We start from the raw sequence: 21,525 nt of genomic DNA, 5'->3' as shown, positions 1-21,525 counted from the left end.
CATAAGACGCACCTAGAATTTAGAGGAGGAAAATAAGAAAATAAAATTCTGTCCCCATGACGGGCTCTGCACAGAACTCCCCCTGGAGTGAATGTAGCGTCTCTCCCTCTCGCGTGCCATCCCCCTCCTCCTCCTCCCAACTCAGCCCAATCAGTATGGTGTCGCAGTCAAATGCATGAAACATCTAATATATAAACAAATGAGAAGGAAATGGCCTGAACTAACTTTGATGCCATGTATCGTCTTCTGCCGGCAGAGCTTCAGCTCCCTGCTGGTCTGCTGTTCGAATTGGAGGGTCCTCCGTAGCGCACGTGGTTCAAACAGCTGATGTTTCACCTGCGCCATACTGATTGGGCTGAGTTGGGAGGAGGAGAAGGGGGACAGCGCGCGAGAGGGAGGGACGCTACATTCGCTCCATAAGATGAACAGACATTTCCCCCCCACTTTTGGAGAAAATAAAGTGCGTCTTATGGAGCGAAAAATACGGTAGCCACTGCTATTACTAGCAATGGTAACATGGAATAGACTTAGTTTTTGGGTACTTGCCAGGTTCTTATGGCCTGGATTGGCTACTGTTGGAGACAGGATGCTGGGCTTGATGGACCCTTGGTCTGACCCAGTATGGCATGTTCTTATGTTCGTATGAGGAGCCACAATAGCTGCAACAGTTCAGAGACTGCGACAGTTTCTCTTTATTTCCATTTCATTTTATAGTGGGTTCTATGCCGTCTAGTTTTCCATAAATGTTTTGGAAGTTAAAAGCTCAGCCTTGTCTTCTTCTATCAAGCTGAATCAGAGTATATTTATTTATTTATTTATTTATTTATTTATTTATAATTTTTATATACCGAAATTCTTGTAGGGACTACAAATCACTCCGGTTTACATAAAACGAAAAACTGCCCAAATAGCTGTCTGTACAGCTGTAATGCATCATGTGCAGTGAGGACAGGATAGAATTTGTTGCCGAAGGATGCGGTCAAAGCAAATTGCATAGCTGGAATTAAAAAAAAAAAGGTTTGGGCAAATTTCTGGAGGAAAAGGTCCATTAACATTTATTTGCTAGCGGAGGCATGCAGGGGAAAAAAAAATTTGGGTTTCTTTTTCTAATTTATTTATTTATTTTTTTGTTTCAGTCATTTCATTTCTTTTACTGGTCAATTGGTGCCTCCCTGCTGTGCATTCACTGATCATAACAGAAGCAAAAAGATTACCCCCCCTCTTCCTCGACTCTGTCCCTGCCTCATCCCCACCTCCAGACCGAACATTTTTTTTTCCCCTGCCACTGGATCCCATGCCACAGCTGCCAAGGCGTCACCATCCACCCCCCTTTATCTTCGTCCCCACGCTGCCGAAGCAGTTCTGGATTTCTTTTCTCGTCTTTGACTGCTGGTGTGATGGGGGTTCTGACCACAGCCTGCACTGTCTCCGTTCCTCTTTGGCCACTGACAGACCCCGCCCCCCCGGCAACGGTTCCCGCTAACGATCACTCGTACATTTCAAAGTGCCGCTCACAAGTTTCACGCGGTCGCTCGCATACGTTTTTCTTTGCGCCATATACTGAAATTCAACGCTAATACCGTGATCCAAAAAATTGTTGCTCACGTGAAAAAGAAAATGTGCACACACTTAAGCCATTCTCGGGAGGGAACACTGTCCCCCAGGCCAGTTTCATTAGTTTCTTTTCGCATTGTTTTGGAAACGACATGAAATGAAACAGCTTTTTTTTTTTTTTCGTTGGTGTTTTCGTGACATTTGAAAATAAAGGCACATCCCTATTTTCCAGGCAGGCTTGGGGATTGTTGCCACCTTTATCTGGGAATGTGCAGCAGAGAAGGGATTTTCAGAATACTTCCAAGTGATTAGGACCGGCCACTATTGGAAACAGCAGGTTGACTCAATATATCATTGATCTGCTGTAGTACAGTGATTCTTACGTTCTTATGTTTTTAAGTCCATGTTTCACTTTGGCATCCATCCAATGAAAAGAGGTCTACAATCAGTAGTCCTTTTTTTAGCTTTAAATCTACGTTCCTTCTAAGAAACTCCTTACTGTCCCAAAAGTCATGTTTTGCATTCCTAAATCTTCTTTGTCTTCACTTCTTTTTCAAACATTTTCCATCATATTCTGTGATCCAAATAGGTAGATATTTATATACTTTTAAAGATGTGTTACATCAGCTGATAATGCTAGATTGTTTGTATTATTTTTGCTGATTATTATCATTTTCATGTTCTTGGTAGTCAAGATCATTCCATAAGCCTTACAGGTTACACATAATCTATTTATCTTGTTGTAGGCATTTTTGCTTAGATGTCAGTAGCATTTGTCAAGTTTATGCCATGGATGTTTAAGCCTTCCTGGTCTTCCAGAGCTCCTCAAGTTAAAATTCATTGTCTAAATTGAATAAACATGAATATGTATGTGTGTGTGTGGGGGGGTGGGGGGGGGGGGGAGGGGAGAAGGACTGTATGTATCTTTCTTTTATTTAACCCCCTGTTTATTTCTGTGTTCACTGTGTTTCCTACTGTTTTGACGTAGCTGTTAATTCCAATGTAAGATCATGAATATTCTGATTTTATGTTTTGGTACACCAGCTCTACATGTTACTTCTATTAGTGTCATAATGTAAAAATGTCAAAGACCAAGGGGAACAAATAATAGCATACAGTAGCCCCAGGTATATTTATTTATGTCTTCATTTATTAATTGCTTTATGATAAAAATTATCACCCAAAATGATGTACAGAAATAAAACATAAAATGACAACAGTTACATCATAAAATCATAACATAAAACTAAAAAATACTGGGACTTACAAGCATTTAAAACAGCATATGTAAGCATTCAAAACATGTTCACTTCCAAATCTCCGCCTCTAGATAATAATAATACAGCCTCATGCTAGGCTCTACCAGCATGCAAACGCTTTCATAGCCTTTTAAATAATCATAAGTCCAGTCTTAATATTTTTGAAAATTTTTTTGTTTTACAAATAAAATTTCAGTGCTTATCTTTCAAATGCTTTTACAATTGGTGAATATCCCTATTAATAATATGGTTCCTGACACAAGTCCGTTTTTCGAATTGGATTTGCAGCAGGGGTTGATTAGATGTTTTCTTCCATTATCAATACTCCACGGTGAATAATCTGACAGTGTTCATGGCTAGTTTTGGTTAAAATTATGGCGCCAAACTAACCATGACTGCTGACAGATTATTCACGGTAGAAAATTGATAATAGAAGAAAACATCTAATCAACCCCTGACGCAGATCCAGTTCAATACTTGGATGCGTGTCAGGAACCATATTAACAGGGATCTTCACCAATTGTAAAAGCGTTGAAAGATAAGTACTGAAACTTTATTTGCCAAGATTTACTCGATCAAATGTCTTGGCATCAGGGCCATCTGTAGGTGTCAGGCATGGGGACCCAACTGGGGTGACTGCTCTGAGTCTGGCATTTTGGGAGCTCCTGTGCATCAGCAGCCTTTGGCGGGCTGGCTGGTATGTTGTCCACCAGCCCATCTGTGGCAAAATCCTTCCTTGCTATGCTGCAGGCCTGCAGTACCAGCAGCCTCTTCCTTCCACCCTGACAGGGCAGTTTCCTCTCCCCTCTCGCTCCCACTGGCAGGGAAGAGAGCAGAGAGATCCTTACATGTGCCTGCCTCCTCTGTTGGCTTCAATCTGAAGGCTAAACGTGGCGGGCCCCCCTAGTCTTGTGGGACCTATCGGCACTGTGCATTCAAACTTCAGAGTCAAAGTGGCAGAGAAGACAGATGCAAGTAAGAAGCCCTGCTCTCCTATTGACCGTAGGGTGAGAAAGAACATTGCGGGTGGGGGGAGGGGGGAAATGAAAGAGGAAAGAGGGACACGAATGGGGGGAAGAGGCATTGGGCGGGCTTATTTGCACCAGCCCTGCACCTCTATAGGTTCAGCCCTACTTGCCACTGTCAATAAAGCGAAGGCATCAATTTTTCTTTTTCTGAATCATTCTCTCAGCTATTATTCATAGTAAGAAATGACCCTATCGTGTCCCTCTTCCCTCATCTAAATTTTAGTGTTGTCTCATCCAGATGCTGTTAAACAATAGATGTGATTCTGTTTTCCATGACCTGCAAAGGATTGCAATGAATATGACGGCACATTTATCCTCTAATTTCCACACTCTAGTGCTTTGTCGATTTCGGGGACCGGGATACAGAGATACTGGCAAGGATTTCTCTAAGGATTTATACAGATTTATCAAATTGGTGAGATTTAACTCCTTTCTTGCCCACAATTTGCAGAAGCTGCGCATGGATACTGTCAGCAGCAGGTGCTTTATTATTTAGCAAATTTCTTTTTCACATTTTCTTACCTCCTCTTCATTGATCTTGTACTTTTTCCATTAGTGGACATAAAGGGTTTTTTTTCCGTCCGTTGTCATTGTGGAGCTCTTTTCCAATATACTTCTCTCATCTTTCTTTAATTTCTTCATCTGTGGGCAGTAAATTGCCTTTCCTATCTTTTAAGTGCTGATTTCATCTTACCCTCCTTATGTTTCAGATTTCTTTCATTTTTTTTTAAACAGTAGGGTGCATCGATGTTCATCCAGGTCTTGCAGTCTTCACATTTTTCCTGACAGTATCTTTCTTTTGCTTCTCTACGATATTTTTCAATTTCTTTGTTATTTCCTCGGAGTGGCATAGGTTCAAAGTCTGGGGCCCCCCCGTGCAAACATTTTGGGGAGGGGCCTCCAGGGAGAAGGAGGGGGGGGGGGGGGGAATTCCTTTACAAAGATCCAGCAGCAGAGGGTGGAGCATCCAGGAGCAGGAGGGGACTCCTCTGAAGACGGGCGGCGGCCGGGGAAAACTAAAGTCGGCCATTTTCTGCTTTCTCTCCCTATTATCCATCTCCCCCAAGGTCTCGTTCTAGGTTCTTGCCCTCCTAACCCCTCACGACTCCTGCCCTTCCTTCGCCTCATTTGGCTGATGGCAGCAGGCATCTGTAGGTAGTGGAAGAAGCAGCCATGGAAGAGAGAATCAATGTGAGGCCTTGGTAACTTGGTAGCCCATGCAGGAAGCGGGGTGCCGCTGCAGGGCCTGTGGGTAGGCGCTGGCTAATAGGCCTTGCACTGTTTTTCCCTTCTGTTGTTGCTGCCTGAAGATGACTCATTGGCCCTTCTGGAATGGTGGTCCGTGGGCCGCCTCCTTGCTTTGACACCCCCCCCCCCTCCCCCTGCACTGTGAGGGCTGCTTGGTGAAATTCAGGCTGTGGTTTCCTTATTCTCATTGTTCAACCATTTAAGATTCTTCCTCAACGACGTTTGCTTTAGTATTTCAGTGGTTATCTATTCTTGCTTCTGTGTTTCCAAACTTTGCTTATGAAATCTGCAGCCGAGTTGCACAGGGGCTGGGGTTTGAATCTCTTTTTGAATGTTTTCACGCTGATGTTCTTGAGAAATTCCAGTTGATCTTTGTCTTACACCTTTTTTTTTTCTTTAGCTTAGTATCTGTTTGATTGAGACATGGTCGTGAAATGATTCGCAGTCTGCTTTTCACATCCTTTATACAGCTCCCAACTTGTGCACGCGGAGGGGGGAGGCGTCCCGGGGTGGAGTCGGGGCGGGTTGGCAATTACGCACAGACTTTTTTTCTGATTTTAAGCGTCATGCATGTAAATTCTCTCACTAAAAGCGTCTGCACCAAATAGCAGGTAGAATTGTGTGTGGCCCAGTTTTGCCGGGATAATTTTCAAAGTGGACATTTGTGTGTAAGTCTGCTTTGAAAACTGGTGTAACCTATGTGCATATTTGCTGGCTAATTTGTAAATGATGTTGTGAGCTTACCCCCTTCCCTCCCAAAAATTTTTAAAAGGGATTTAGGGACCTAAATTAGCCCCTTTGAAAAACCGATGAGGACTAAATGTCTAAAATTAGGAGCTTATTTTCATTAGGGACATAAATTTAGGTACTTAAAGGGGGGGGGTGGAGTTAGGGTACAGAAAAAATGTTAAGAACTTAGCACTGATTTTTAGCAATAGGCACTTTACTTAGATCCCTAAATCTAGGGCAGCAAATTGCAGGCCTCAATTTACACGCTTAAATTCTAGGAACTCAATATTGAAAGCTCATTCAGCGCTTGATAGCCAGAGAAGTCGGACTTATCTAGCAGTCCACTGAAAATCAGAAGCCGCTAGATAGCCGGATAATAGGGATGTGCAGAAGGAAAACAATTCATTGCTATTCGGTATTCGTTGCGCCGGGACACAAATCCGTTGCATCCGTTTTCAGGGAATCCCAATTTATCCATTAGTTGCATTCGGTATTTGTTTTCCATTAAAGTTGGAAAAAAAACAAAAAAACCCTCCATCCCAACCCTTTAAATTTAATTAACTTCAACCCTCCCTCCTGACCCCCCCCCCAAGACTTGCCAAAAGTCCCTGGTGGTCCAGCAGGGGTCCTGGAGCGATCTCCTGCACTCGGGCCGTCGGCTGCCAGTATTCAAAATGTGACAGGGGCCGACCAATGGCACCAGTAGCCCCTGTGACATAGGAGGAGCACCATGTGACAGGGGCCGACCAATGGCACCTGTAGCCCCTGTGACATAGTAAGGGCAAAGGCTATCGGCACCATTTTGAATACTGGCAGCCGACAGCCTGAGTGCAGGAGATCGCTCCAGGACCCCTGCTGGACCACCAGGGACTTTTGGCAAGTCTTGGGGGGGGGGGTCAGGAGGGGAGGGGGGTTTATTCATTAATTATATGTTGCATTCGTGGGGGTTCGCCATACATTTCGTGGACCCACGAATGCAACAAATAGGGACCTATATGTTGCGGATTGCGCATTCGATGTCACTTAATCCGGCTATGTCTTAGCCGGCTTGAAAGTGGGCAGACAGTGGGCAGATCTAGGTGGCAGTACTTAGCCGGATAAGGAGTGCCGGATAAGCGGTGCCATGCCACTGAATATCCCTTGTAACTTAGCCAGATAAGTCATATTCGGCTAATTTACTTAACCGGCCAGAGTTTAATATCAGGCTCTAGATTCCTAAATTTTGGTGAATTTTATATCAAAAAGTTATGTGCCAAAATGTGGCTGAAAATCTGCCTATCTTTAGAGCCCTAACTTGGGCATGGAAAATTTTTAAAACTGACCATTATGGTGCTTAGGGTTTTTAAACGGGGGGAATTGAGCAGGAGGAAAATTGAAGTGAGTATATAGTTTTGGGCATCTCTGAGCAGGATACAGATGTCTAACCCATACCTGCTAAATGGGTGTAGCCCGGTCACCCTGCTTGGTACTGAGCATGATTGGGGGGAGAGGGTAGAGGAGCAGAGGCACAGAGAGAACCCTATCCGTAGGCGTCTGACAATCTTAGAAACCTTTCACCGAGTGGATGCAATGGCATCTGGATATGTGAGCTATAGCAGCTTCTCAGTTGAGCATTGCTAGCTCCTAAGGAGGACCCATGGGTTAAACCAATGGATTTCCTGCTCCATCTGGGGAATCGGCAGAACAGACTTTGGGGGAGTACTCTGGACTGTGCTAAGAGCATGGAGCATGAGACAGAATATTCAGAGCTGCTGCAAGTGGAGGATGAATACTAATGAAGTGGAAGCATACTTATAGAGACTTTTTACAGAATAGTCAAAAGATTTGATTACGATTTAACATCAATCCGTATGCTTTGCCGCTCGCTGTGAGTTTGATCAGTGCCGTGTTACAATAAAAGAGCAGTCTTTGTTGGACTGTCTTGCACTCTCTGAAGCCCAGTGAGATGGGAAAACAGCATAGAGATAAGACCCGTGGTTTCACAGAAGAAATACCTTTGTAACTGGAGCCTCAGCATCCAGCCCACAGTGAGTGAAAGAACTTCAACACTCAGCCTACATATGGATGACAATGTGGATGGTTTAACAAAGCTTCTGAGGGTAAGAGAGCCCTTAACACATTTAGTGGGCAATGATGAGAATGTTTTATACTGGAAAACTTACGTTTGTGTGAAAATGGAGATAAAAGTGCATGCACGTTCAGAGTGCACCTAAACTTTTCCTCTGAGAAAAAGAGACACAGAAAGGACAGAGAAGGGAAATTACATGTCGAGGAAGGCAGAATTTCCAGCGCATACCTTGTATCCTCATTCTGCCCACCAGTGGGGATTTTTGGATAAAACAGTAGGGATGTGCACTCATTTGAAAAGATACAATGTCAACAACATTAACAAAACAATAGGAAGAAAACAGAAAATGTCATGTCTTTTCTTCTAACATGTTTAGTGCATACTATTTCTGAATAATGCGCACTCTTTCAGAAACATACAAAAAAGGAAAACATCAACGACAACAAAAATTGACCCCCAAAACAACACGTCACAAAATGGCATTCTTTGGCTTGCTCACCCCTAAAAAAACCCCAGTAACATAGTAGATGATGATAGAAAAAGATCAGTGCTGCAGACCTTCTGCCACATTATTCCTGTCTATAATGCAAAGGAAATATCCCAGCATCCAGCCATAGAACATGATCACCTGTAGGATACCATTCCTTATCCAGGATAACTTGTACCATCTTCTTTTATTGCACTCTACCCTCGAGGGTTAGTCTACAAGCAAGAGCCTCCCCCTCCCCAATTGACACTAAGCACTCCTTCCCTCCCATTTCCAACCACAAGGATCCACAATAATCCATACATCCATCAATACCAGCGTGGCTGTTAGCTGAACATTTACCCTTGGCCTTTCCAGATGGCTCCCCAACACCACCAACCCTCTGCATGGATCAGGTCAACATGAGGAGCATGTAGCTTGCCAGAAAGACCAGCTCTGGGAGTACCCAGGCTTTTTCTAGGACTGCTAGTTAGTTCTGTACCAGCAGACTGCTAAACAGACTCAACTGCTAAATAATTCAGTCACTGAAATCTGCCAGACAGATCCAACTAGTAAGTACCTGTGTTTCTGCTGTCTAATTATTACTGTACTTGCATCCTGCCCAATAGATTCAGCTGCTATTTTTTTTTCTCTAGCTCTTCTCTGTATTTATCCTGTGATGGGCCTCCAAACTTAGGCTCTATCTCACCAGAATGTGGCCTGGAGGTCTGGGTGGAGGAGTTCACTTATCTTCTTCCTGGGGTTTTGCAAATACATGTGGAGTTTCTGAAAGGCTGACTGGGCAAATGGACTGATGCTGACAAGTACCTGTTAATAGCCACTAGATGACAGGGCACATGACAAAAGATTATGATGTAAGTTAATTAATGGGAAGTTTATGAATAGAAGTTCTGCTGAGTTTTAATGGGGTGTCTCCTTTAAGATATCTGGGGAAAAGGGTGCTCTAGGGGGAATAGGGTGGGGATTGGAGAGACTCACCGGGAGTGTGGGGCGCTCAGAGTACCTCTTCTCAAGGAAAGAGCTCCGCAGGGCTCTTCCCACAGGGAAACAACCAAGAAACCTGAGCTGGGTCTTGGAGGTACAGGGGTTGCCAGATGCCCCATTGATGGTGGAAGACCTGGGAGATGAGGAGGTCTCTGAGGAGTGAGGGCTGGAGATACCAGGAAAATTCCTGAAGAAGACATAAGAGTTGGTACAAGAAAGACACAGAGATACATGAAAGGATGAGAAGAGTTACTTTACATCCAATGAGTGAGTAACATAGTTACTGCCATTGATGTGAAGAGTAAAAAGATTGTGAGTAACATTGTTTATTTATGAGGAGAACCTTTGAGTATTTCTCTCAGAAAAGAGGAAGAAGTACATAGAGGAAAGACAAGCATTTGGTTAATGTTTATGGAGTTGTTGCTAACACTGCAGCCTTAATTATTTATTTATTTAAAAAAAGTTATATTCTGCACCCTTCAAACAATATTGATCGGGGCGGTTTACAATACGACATTCACAGTGTTACTTAATAAAACAAATTAGGACATTTAAAACAAAAAGCAAAAAATAAAATAAATTAAATATATAGGGATAGATTTTCAAAGGGTTGCGTGCGTAAGATACGTGCGCAACCCCCGAAAACCTACCTCTGCCTCCCCCTGCGCATGCTGAGGGGGCAGGGCCGGAGGCGTGACGACGGTCCGGGGGCGAGGTCGAGTGCTCCGACATCGCGGCCTGTGCCGGGGCAAGGAGCGTAACTCCAGAGGCAGGCGTAACTCCACAAAATAAGGTAGGGGAGGAGGATTTAGTTAGGGCTGGGGGGTAGGTTAGATAGGGGAAGGGAGGGAAAGATGGGGGGGGAAAAAAGTTCCCTCCAAGGCCGCTCCGATTTTGGCAGCGCACGCATGTAATAAAATCGGGCGTAGATTTGTTCGTGCCGGGTTACGCGAACAAATCTACGCCCACGCGTATGTTTTTAAATCTGCCCCATAGTGAACAATTTACAGAAAAAAAAGAAAACATTTACTTGCGGACATATCTCAGTATTTAGATAAATAAAAATATTAATCTAAATTGACAGAAACCTTTTCAACCTGTGTTGCCAAAAGCTTTTTTAAAGAGGTGTGTATTTAAATTTTTCTTAAACTCTTTAATATCAGATGTTAAGTGGAGCAAGCCAGGCAAAGCATTCTGAGGAGAGATAAAAAACCATGCTTTCTAGTGAGGTCAAGTCTAGCTACCTTACAGGCCGATACAGTACCTGCCCTTGGACGCGCCTTTTCCCTTACCCCTTATTCAGTAAGGGGCGGAAAACGCACGTCCAACCCGCGGCACCTAATAGCACCCTCAACATGCAAATGCATGTTGATGGCCCTATTAGGTATGCGCGCGGGATACAGTAAGTAAAATGTGCAGCCAAGCCGCACATTTTACTCTAAGAAATTAGCGCCTACCTTTGGGTAGGTGCTAGTTTCTGCCGGCACCGGGAAAGTGCACAGAAAAGCGATATTAAGTCGGAGGTCTCGAAGGATGTAAAGAGTAAAAAAAAAAAAAAAATTAAATTGGGCTGGCAGCTGTCGGGCCGAAAACCGGACACTCAATTTTGCCAGCGTCCGGTTTCTGAGCCTGTGGCTGTCAGCGGGCTCGAGAACTGACGCCGGCAAAGTTGAGCGTCGCCTGTCAAACCCGCTGACAGCCGCCGCTCCGGGTCAAAAGGAGGTGCTAGGAGGTGCTAGTGTCCCTAGCACCTCCTTTTGCCCATTTCTACTGCACCACCTAATTTACATACTGAATCACGCACATCGGCGAGTGGCCGGTGCGCGCGCCGGGAGAGCGGGCGTTCGTCCGCTCTCCCGCGTTTTTACTGAATCGGCCCGTTAGTCATAGGAATGTCTATGAGGTTTTTATTTGCTGATTGGAAGTGCCTTCCAGGTTTGTAGATATGTAAGGTTGTACATAACCAGATAGAAAAGTTATTGTTTGTTAAATTGTGAATCTTTGTGAGAATTTTGTACTGTATACGAAAGGATATAGGTAGCCAGTGCAAGGCTCGGAGGATGGGTGTGGTATGTTCATGCCAGGTAGAATTTGCTAATTTGCGGACCAGCTGTATTCTGAATTAATTGAAGAGGTTGAATTGAATGGGCTGGAAGGCCCAATGCTGTGGATGCCTGTGAACCCCTTATTAAATCATTGCCTTTTAACATCTCTTGTTGTTTTCTGTATTCTGTCTACCAGAAACCACAAAATAAAAGTTCTGTTTGTGTGTGAGACCCTACTTTATGTCAAGGTCTGAGATAGTTCAGAGATAGGAATCAGACCAGAAGGAAGGTGGGGGATCACAGAGGTGAAACAGGAGTGCTCTGAGTTCCTCTTTTCGGTTGCCCTCTGTGCCTGGTCCATTGCACCATCTGCTTGATCGTATTTTTATTGAACCCGCAGAAAGACTGGTGCTTGGCTCCAAAACAGGCATCAGATGCCTCTCATGTTTTATGTGCCCCTGTCAGGGGGGGTTACAACCTCATGCCTTCAAGAAGTCCATTACCGCTTGAGCCCTCACCACCTACCCCAAGAGAGCGTTTCAGGCATCCATGATCCATCACCCTCCCTTTCCGTGAAAAAACATTTCCTGACATTACTCCTGAGTCTTCCTCAGACCCTTAATATAACTATGTGTTCTAGAACTTTCCTTCCATTGAAAACATGTTTGTGGTTTGTGTGTGATGAATACCTGATAGATATTTGAATGCCTTTATCATATCGCCTTTGTCTCGCCTCTCCTCGCAGGGCTTCTGATCCAGACCTCAAACAATTTTGGTAGTCTCTTCTCTGAACCATTTCCACTCTGCCTATACTCTTACAGCAGCATGGACTCCAGTTATGCACAAAGGCATAATCGGTTCCTTTTTTCATAGAGCTATGCCCCAGGACCAGTACCGGGGATACTCCACTCATCGCCTTTCGGACAAACTGATCTTCACTCCGTGCCATGTTTCATCTGTCACTCAACCACTTTCTAATCCAGGCCACCAATTTAGGTCTCACCCTTGATTGCTCGGTTTATTTATGAGCTTCCTGGGCGATTGTATCAAAAGCTTTGCTGAAATCAAAATAAACCATACCCAGTGCCCACCGCCAATTTAATTTCCTGGCCATCCAACTGAAGGAACAAAGTCATGCTCCCTTTGATCCCCACAACCCGCTGGGCTCAAGATGCTTCACTCTCCTTTTCATCACATGAGCCCCCATTCATTTTTTCTTACCTCCAAAGTCAGACTAACTGGCCTTTAATTTGCAACCTTCTCTCTGTGACCACATTTATACAATGGATACTAGTACTGGCCCTTCTCCAGTCTCATGGAGTCTCTTGGGGCCAGTGCAAGGTTTCTGGCTACCCTGGGCAAACTTCACAATGTGGCATCCCCACCTTGCTGACTTCACTTTTTTTGGTCACCTCTTTTGAAAACCACATCAGTCTCCTTTTCCTCTTACTTTCATTTACTTTCTTAACGAAAAGATGTTTTCCTTTTTTTTTTACAATTTCTTTTAGTTTACCCCACTATTCCTTCATTTCACCTAATCTCTCCCCCCCCCCCCCCCCCCCCCCCCCGCCAGCATCTCCTTCTGAAACCTCCCCATTTTACCAAAGTTAGTAGTTTTGAAATTCAGGACCGTGACATTTGTGAGGCTCCCTCTGCCTTTGCTGGTGTCTCAGAGCAGACTGCCTGATGATCACTGCTGCCATTAGAAATGCATCCTCTGTTCATAAGAACCAGATCCAGTTTCACCTCTTCCCATGTGGGTTCTACTAATATATATCTGAAGAAAGCCCCTTGACAAGAGTCCAGCAACTCTCTGCTTCTAACAGATTCTGTAGATAGGGAACTTCAATCCGTATCAAGCAGGGTTCAATTTCCCACCAACACCACATTCTCTTCAGACTCACTTTTTGGATGTCTTTGACCAGACCTCTGTCGTATGAAAGTGCCGGGTTCCCTTCCTAAGACAACCTAGAACTCCTCCTCTTTTCCCCACCCCTCACCCCCACTTTTCAGCTGTTTTGATATTAGTTTTTACATAAAAAAAAGCTACCACTCCCCCTCTTCTGCCATCCTTATCCTTCCTGAACAGATTATAGCCCAGTATGTCTGTGTCCCATTCATGGGGCTCATTCAACCATATCTCCATGATGGCTACAATATCTTGGGGGCTGATGAAATAGCATGTGCGCAAAAAATGTGCGTCCAAACTGGATGCACATTTTTTGAACGTGCGCACATCCCCCCTCTTTTGGGCGCTTGATCTAATATTCTAATGAGCTGGCGCGCTAAAAGGGACGCTCAATGGATAATTTGCGCGTCCCTAGCACATCCATGCCATCGAGCACCCAGGAGATGTGGCTGTACTCAGGTAAGAAAAACGGATGCTCAATTTTCTGAGCATCCGTTTCCCTAACCCGTGTACAGTCAACAGGTTAGGAAAATGGATGCTCATAAACTGAGCTTCCCTTTTCCTAACCTGACCACTGTCAAGTTTTTTTTTGTTGTTGTTGCAGCTTTCTGTAGTTCCTCCTGCTTAGTAGTGCAACAATATTAAGTAGGAGGAACCATAAAAAAACTATTTTTTTTTTCAGATCAGGGGCATTAGCTAATAGCCTCATCAACATGCATGTGATGAGCGCTATTAGTTTCCCGGGGGGGTTGGATACGCATTTTGGATGCGCTAATCCCCTTATAGCATAAGGGGTTGTGAACACATGTTCAAAACGTGCGTCCAACCATGGGATAAATAGTGTATTCCATCGGCCCCTAGGTTTGTTTCTGCCACTAAGACTTACAGATCTGGAACTGTATTGCAGCCTTGTTTGTACTCTGATAATCTCATACCTGCTCCCCTTGTTCACCCCTTTGCTCAAGGGTAGCCTGTGGATTTCTCACTGGGGTCAATAACCCAACTCTATTGCCTTCCATCTGCCACCCCCCACCCCCTCAAGTTTAAACACCTAGTTTATTAGATTACACTGCTGGGCCAATTGCTTTATAGGTTCTGGATAATGCATAAGACCAGGAGAAACTCAATTAGCATCATTGCTGTTTTTACAGAGGAGTATTCGTTTTTCTAAGCCATTTCTTAACCAAGAAAGCAGGCGGCACGTGTGCTTAGCTGGAATTGACTTTCTGCCAATGCAGTTGGCAGCTTTTGAGCAGTTTAATAAGAACACCTGGCATTTTTTTTAACCATAACACTTCTGACATATATTTTACTCATCAGTGTACATTAATTAGCGGTAGTAGGAAACCAGCAGGTTCACTGTAAACAATAGTTACAGAAAGTTATCATACTAATGGTATTGTACCCAAGGTTCCAATCATACAAAGAGCTTTTCCAACTTTGTGTTGACCACAAGGCATAAAATGATCAGCAAGGTGCCACCCTCGGCACCTACATGTGATTGCAGCTCTACCCAAACCTAAGGCTTTTCTTACCCTAGGCTAATCTGAACACGTGTTTCCCTTCCTTGGCCCAGGCTTTTTTGTATTCATGGCCATTGTTAGTTTATTTACTGAATTAATCGCCTTTCTTCCAATGAAAAGTAAGGGCTGGAGGACAGGCAGAACCTGATTCCTCAGAAGAATGAACCTAATTAAGATTCCATTAGGACTATAGATTTTTGGTCTTCCTGAAAAGGTGTTAAGCAATGCTTTATAATATATATTATATCACTATGGAAACTGCCAGCAGCAATGTACACATTGCTATAAAAGACATTTTAAATATCTATGTCTCTGCCCTTTAAAGTTTACAACCTAAGCGTGAGCAATGGAAAGAGAAACCAAACCCGAGCCCAGAGGTTCACAGCTTTGTAGTCCAGTAACTATGTCACATTGCCAACCCTATGCATTTTAATGCATGGCATGTAGGCAAACAACATCTCACCAGATGTAATCACAGTAATTTGCAAGCTATTCTACAAAGCTACAGTGTTTTCTGCATACCGGTAAACATAGATGACCTCAGTCGCTAGCTAGGTGTCCTTTAATTGACAAATGGTCTTAGGTACCGCAATCCCTGCATGACAACCATGATGCCCATCTATCTCCATGTAGGGTTTTTCACCTAGCCCAGGTCAACCCTAACAGGCTGATTTATTTCCAGTTCTGCCTCACTGGATTTATGGACTTGCAGGGCTGCCTTTCCTAGAGAAATTGCAACTATAAGTCTATAGAGCCAATAGGTTGGAACCAGAAATGGATCAGCCACGGTCATAGGTGATCTGGGTGAGGTGGCAACTCTGGCTCCATACCCTCGTGAGATGCCAGGCTCGCCATGATTTCACAGCTCCTCTCACAATAGATGAGCTGAACCTGACTGTATCAAAAAACTCAGCAAGCAGCCACACTGATGCATCTGTAGACCTGGGAAGAGCACTGAATAAACTAATGATGATAAAAACAATAAAATGGTTTGCTCTATTTCTGAGTCGCTGAAGCTTCGAAATAGTGGCTTATTATAGTTAGAACACTTAGGTAATATAAATATTCATTATTTTAATTGCAATATATGTAGCTGAAATAAGGGCATTTGAGGACTTTTTTTTTCAGCTTCTTGTTGAATTTTACTGCTCAGGAGTATTTGCAACCTTAATTGCCAGTTCCAGGATGGCTTAGCTAGAATTAATTTATTCATTAGCAATGCAAAGTATTCTTTCAAGAAAACCTTTTAAAACATCAGAAAAATCTATTGAGGGTTCACAGGGCATTTTTTTTAAAGTGCTTTCTTTCCACTTGTGCACATGGAGGGAGCAATAAATATACATAACTAAACCTAATCTATAGAGTTTCCTTGCATCACTGTGTACCTTGTATACTCCCCCCCTCCCCACCCCCCCATTTCATTTCCCTTCTCTCATTCTGATGTTGCCCCATAAATTATAACAGGTCCAGCTTTTTCTTTATATCTGCTGGAGGGTTCTGGATAAGATAAAGCTCAAAGACCTATACACACGAGTGTTTGAAACCCCTTTCCCAGAGAGATCTGCTGAGGAACGAGGGGGGTGACAGCTGCCGAGCTGCCCTGGCATAGGGGAACTAGCAAACTCAGCCTCTGTATCAAACAGGGAGAGCTGAAATCTCTGTGGTGCCAACTTAAGGTCCCTGCCTCAAAGAGTTCACAGCAGAAGTCTGGGCACCCAGAGGTTAGGCAGCTAGCTCCGAACTCTGGGCACAGCCAAATTTCTGCCTTTTTAAACCCCTGCATGCTGAAGCACTTCCTCTCTGGCACTAGGTATTTTACAGACCTTGTCAGAAAGTCGGTGTTCAGGAGGGGGTGGGGGTGGGGGGGAAGGCAGAAAGATTATAAAACCCATCTCCCTAAGTACTGGGCTGTCCACCCTCCCACGACAGGGAGGGGGCGAGAAGCAGGCAGGCTGCAAACTGACTGGGATTGAAACTTAGAAAGCACAGAGATGCACTAAATACATGACAGGCAGGGGGGGGGGGAAGGATCCCTGTGACTCAGAAGAGGAGAATGCTCTCCTGCAGAACAGGACGCCTCTGCAAGATACGACATTGCCAGGAGACCCAGCGAGAATCGCAAATAATAATTAAAAAAAATAAAGCCGGCATGCTGGATTGGTAGAAGGCAGCGGCACCGTGTTGCATGCAGTAGTTTGCCTCTGGGATGTCCGAGACAGTCCCTTCTGATTCTCCCCCTCTCCCTTTCGCTGCATAAAAACCTTTCCCCTGCAGCCAAATGCTAAAGGCAGCCTGCAAGTTGTTGCCAGTCAAAGCCAGGGCCAGCGACCCCCCCCCCCCCCCCCCTACTTACCGAACCCGCTGATGTTTTCCTCGCAGGAGTACCAGATCCCCGTGTGGAAGTACCTGAAGAGGAAGCGGTCGTCCCCCGTCTCCCAGCTGTAATGCACCGCGCTCTGCCGGCTCCCGCCGGACGTCTCGTTGCTGCCGGCGCTCAGGCAGTTCGTCCTCTTGCCCTTCCCGCAGCTGGGCTTGGGGACCCTCTGGGTGCCCTCGCACCAGTAGGTGGTGATGAAGGCGGTGGTGGAGAAGAGGAGCGCCACCAGGTTCAGGCACACTGCCAGCAGGGCTCTGTAGCGGCGGCTCGTCTTCATGGTGCCGGTGCGCCCCCCTCTCCTCCCCTTCCACCACCGCCCCACCCCCACCCCCTCCGGATGAAATAAATCAGAAGTTCAAAGCCCCGCCGCGGCGCCCGGTCCCTTTAACCAAGCGTGGCCAAAACTACCGGGTCCCTGCGAGCGGCGAGAAGAAGGTAGCGACCGCTCGCCCATGTTTCGCCACCAGCGCCAGCCTCCCCCCTTTCTTTCCACTCCCCCACTTCAACTTACAAATGCCTATTGAGGCTGGCGAGTGAAGCTGGGCGGCGTGGCTCAGCTGCCAAGTGCTGCCTGCTGCGTGTGCGTGTGGGGTGGAGGGGGGGGGGGGAGTGCTGACGGGATTGGCAGGGGCTGTCTCTGGCAGCGCAGGGCTACCGAGCGAACCCCCTGCATGCTGAAGCACTTCCTCTCTGGCACTAGTATTTTACAGACCTTGTAAGAAAGCCTGGTGTTCAAGGGGGGGGGGGGGGGGGGGGGAAATAAAAAAGGCAGAAAGATTATAAAACCCATCTCACAAAGTAGACGATGGGGAGGGGCGAGAAGCAGGCAGGCTGCAAACTGACTGGTATTGAAAGTTAGAAAGGGACAGAAATGTGCTAAGTACATGACAGGCAGGGGGGAAGGATCCCTGTGACTCAGAAGAGGAGACTGCTCTCCTGCAGAACAGGACGCCTCTGCAAGATACGACATTGCCAGGAGCCCCAGCGAGAATCGCAAATAATAATGAAAAAAAAAGCTGGCATGCTGGATTGGTGGAAGGCAGCGGCACCGTGTTGCATGCATTAGTTTGCCTCTGAGATGTCCGAGACAGTCCCTTCTGATTCTCCCCCTCTCCCTTTCGTTGCATAAAAACCTTTCCCCTGCAGCCTACGGAAGAGGTGCCCCAAACGCTAAAGGCAGCCTGCAAGTTGTTGTGAGTCAAAGCCAGGGCCAGCAACCCCCCCCCCCCCCCTACTTACCGAGCCCGCTGATGTTTTCCTCGCAGGAGTACCAGATCCCCGTGTGGAAGTACCTGAAGAGGAAGCGGTCGTCCCCCGTCTCCCAGCTGTAATGCACCGCGCTCTGCCGGCTCCCGCCGGACGTCTCGTTGCCGCCGGCGCTCAGGCAGTTCGTCCTCTTGCCCTTCCCGCAGCTGGGCTTGGGGACCTTCTGGGTGCCCTCGCACCAGTAGGTGGTGATGAAGGCGGTGGTGGAGAAGAGGAGCGCCACCAGGTTCAGGCACACTGCCAGCAGGGCTCTGTACCGGCGGCTCGTCTTCATGGTGCCGGAGCGCGCCCCCCCCCCTCTCCTCCCCCTCCACCACCGCCCCCCCCCCACCCCCCTCCGGATGGAGGGAATCAGACGGGCAATCGCTCTCCCCGCCAGAGGTTCAAAGCCCCGCCGCGGCGCCCGGTCCCTTTAACCAAGCGTGGCCAAAACTACCGGGTCCCTGCGAGCGGCGAGAAGAAGGTAGCGACCGCTCGCCCATGTTTCGCCACCAGCGCCAGCCTCTCCCTCCTCCCTTTCCACTCCCCCCACTTCAACTTACAAATGCCTATTGAGGCTGGCGAGTGAAGCTGGGCGGCGTGGCTCAGCTGCCAAGTGCTGCCTGCTGCGTGTGCGTGTGGGGTGCGTGTGGAGTGGGGTGGGGGGTGCTGACGGGACTGGCAGGGGCTGTCTCTGGCAGCGCAGGGCTACCGAGTGAACATCTGCCCGCACCACATCCATGCGGGAGGGGGAAGGGGGGTGCAAAGCCTCCCGCGGGGGACACCTGCCGGCTGCTGGACCGGACTCACGCTGCCTGGCCCAGCTGGCTGCTCCCCAAATCAGAGCGAGGCGTGGGGAGGGAACGTTCGCACAGCCTGGGGACTTTGACAGCACTGGGGCTCCCCCGGGCACTAGGAGATGGTAGCTCGGCCTGGCCCTCTCAAGCCGCAGGACAAATCAGGCTTCTCTTCGTAGCGGAGAATCAATGCCAAAGTGACATGAAGGCTAACGTGCCTGTGTCTCTTTTTTTTTTTTTAACTTTTTCTTCCTTTTAAAACGCTGACAGTAAATTTCGATTTATTCACAGCTGGTGAACATAAAGGGTTCTGCTCACACTTTTCTGTAATTTTGGGATCCAGAGAGACAACAGCCTGGGATATTTGGAATAAAAGCAGCTGAAGAAATATTCAGGGCAGGCAGGAGAACCAACCACTGAATCAGCTCCATGAATGACCCACGACTACTCCATAAAGCATTTGACGCCAGAAGCCTTTAAACCTGAATATATTTACTCCTGCCTGGGGATGGAACATTTCCTGAAGGTCCCTTGCTCCCGTTATAGTCTATGGGAATGATTTTGACACTTCCATGTTCTATTCCCCTCATGGCAACAAGAGCACACACATAGTTTAATCAATCTGTGCCATTTCCCTCTATCACATGTAGTGAAAGCAGGGATGCTAACTGGCTCCATTCTTTCAAGACAGGCAGATCCACTCCTGGTTTTAAACCACTGTGCACATAGAGGGGTAGATTTTATAAATCTGTGCCCACGCGTACTTTTGTTCACGCACCAGGCGCAAACAAGAGTATGTGGGATTTTAATAGATGCGAGCATAGCCACGCGTATCCATTAAAATCCGGGGTCGGCGCGTGCAAGGCTGACCAAAATCGGCAGCCTGTGCGCGCCGAGCCACGCAGCCTGCCTCCGTTCCCTCCGAGGCCGCTCAGAAATCGGAGCGGCCTCGGAAGGAACTTTCCTTCCACCCCCCCCCCCCCTGGCCCTATCTAAACCCCCTCCCTACCTTTGTTGTCAAGTTACGCCTACTCGAAGCAGGCGTAACTTGCGCGCGTTGGGCCGGCCGCCGGCGCGTCATGGTCCGATCCAGGGGCTGGTACAGAGGCCGCGGCCACGCCCCCAGAATGCCCCGATGACGCGTCAGCCGCGACACACCCCCGACATGCCCCCCCCCCAGGAAAGCCCCGGGACTTACACGCGTCCCGGGGCTTGTGCACGCTGCCGAGCCTACTCAACATAGGCTCGGCGCGTGCAGGGGGTGTTTGGGACAGGTTTTCAGGGGGTACGTGCGTATCCCTTTGAAAATCTGGCCCATAGACTTGCTTCTATTTGGATTTGATTTTCCGTTTTATCACGAATACGGCAAAACAGATCTCAGCAAATATTAAACCATATAATAAATACAGTGATTGATGTTTCCTCCATCAGTCGCAGCTGTAACCCTCCCTTACTAGTACTTCAATTACCAGGCAATACAATGTATACAGTCTTAAGAAAACCACAACTACAATTCCTGCATGCAGTGGGGAAACACTCCAGGACTGGATCCACTTGCCCAGAAAAAAATGGAGCCAGTTGTCAATGCAAAATGATAGGGAAAGGTGGGGAAAAAAAAAATCTTCATCCACACAGACAAAACACCACCCCCCCCACTGGCACTTTCAAATCACAGAAGATACTTTTAAAGAGAGAGTACAGCTTTCTCTACAGGAGATCGCAACACTCACCTTTTTAAGAACATCTTTGACACTTTAACAGTTTTGCACAAATTGTTCGGTCTCAGTACTGTCATGCTGCTCACAAAATCAAGTTTCATCATGACAGTAAAATGACAGCAGATAAAGACCAATTAGCACCCTGAGTCTGCCCAGTTGTCTTCCTCACTTGCTCTCTGTCACACTAGGAAGATATGCACACAAACTCCCAGTACCCAAATGAACACCAGCTCCCCCTGCCCCGCAGCATGTCCTTCCCCCCACCCGTTAACCCTGCTCCCACCACTGCCTTTCACATCTGTTCAAATCATGCTCATGGTTATTAGTGTTAATACCAAGGCTGCTCCTTGCAGGTTACTGATGGCCAGGAAGGATTGCAAGTGCTCCCCAAAGAAATCTATTCTGAAAATGATGGTGATGGGACCTTTCCAAATGGAATAGATAGTTCAAGGTGACATCTTCAAGCAGATGCCACATCCAAAGACATCGTGACCTTTTCTGAGGCATCCGACGCAGTCTTCTTTGTGATGATCCACGGAGGCAGGGTTACCAGA

At 46.6% G+C, this 21,525-nt stretch overlaps 1 protein-coding gene across 2 annotated transcripts in view; it reads right to left on the bottom strand.

The window, feature by feature from the left end:
• Positions 1–17,491, bottom strand: part of GSG1L (GSG1 like) — a 185,760-nt gene extending 168,269 nt beyond the window's left edge. For both annotated transcript variants that reach the window (XM_029577341.1, XM_029577342.1), the window contains exon 1: positions 17,188–17,491. In XM_029577341.1, the coding sequence (XP_029433201.1) occupies positions 17,188–17,488 (301 nt within the window). In that variant the 5' untranslated portion in view covers positions 17,489–17,491. The remainder of the gene's footprint in view (positions 1–17,187) is intronic.
• Positions 17,492–21,525: the final 4,034 nt, after the last annotated feature.

Source organism: Rhinatrema bivittatum, chromosome 14 (assembly GCF_901001135.1).
Source record: "Rhinatrema bivittatum chromosome 14, aRhiBiv1.1, whole genome shotgun sequence".
Taxonomy (NCBI): Eukaryota; Metazoa; Chordata; class Amphibia; order Gymnophiona; family Rhinatrematidae; genus Rhinatrema; species Rhinatrema bivittatum.
Note: the sequence above shows the minus strand (reverse complement) of the source record. Positions and strands in the feature narration are given on the sequence as shown.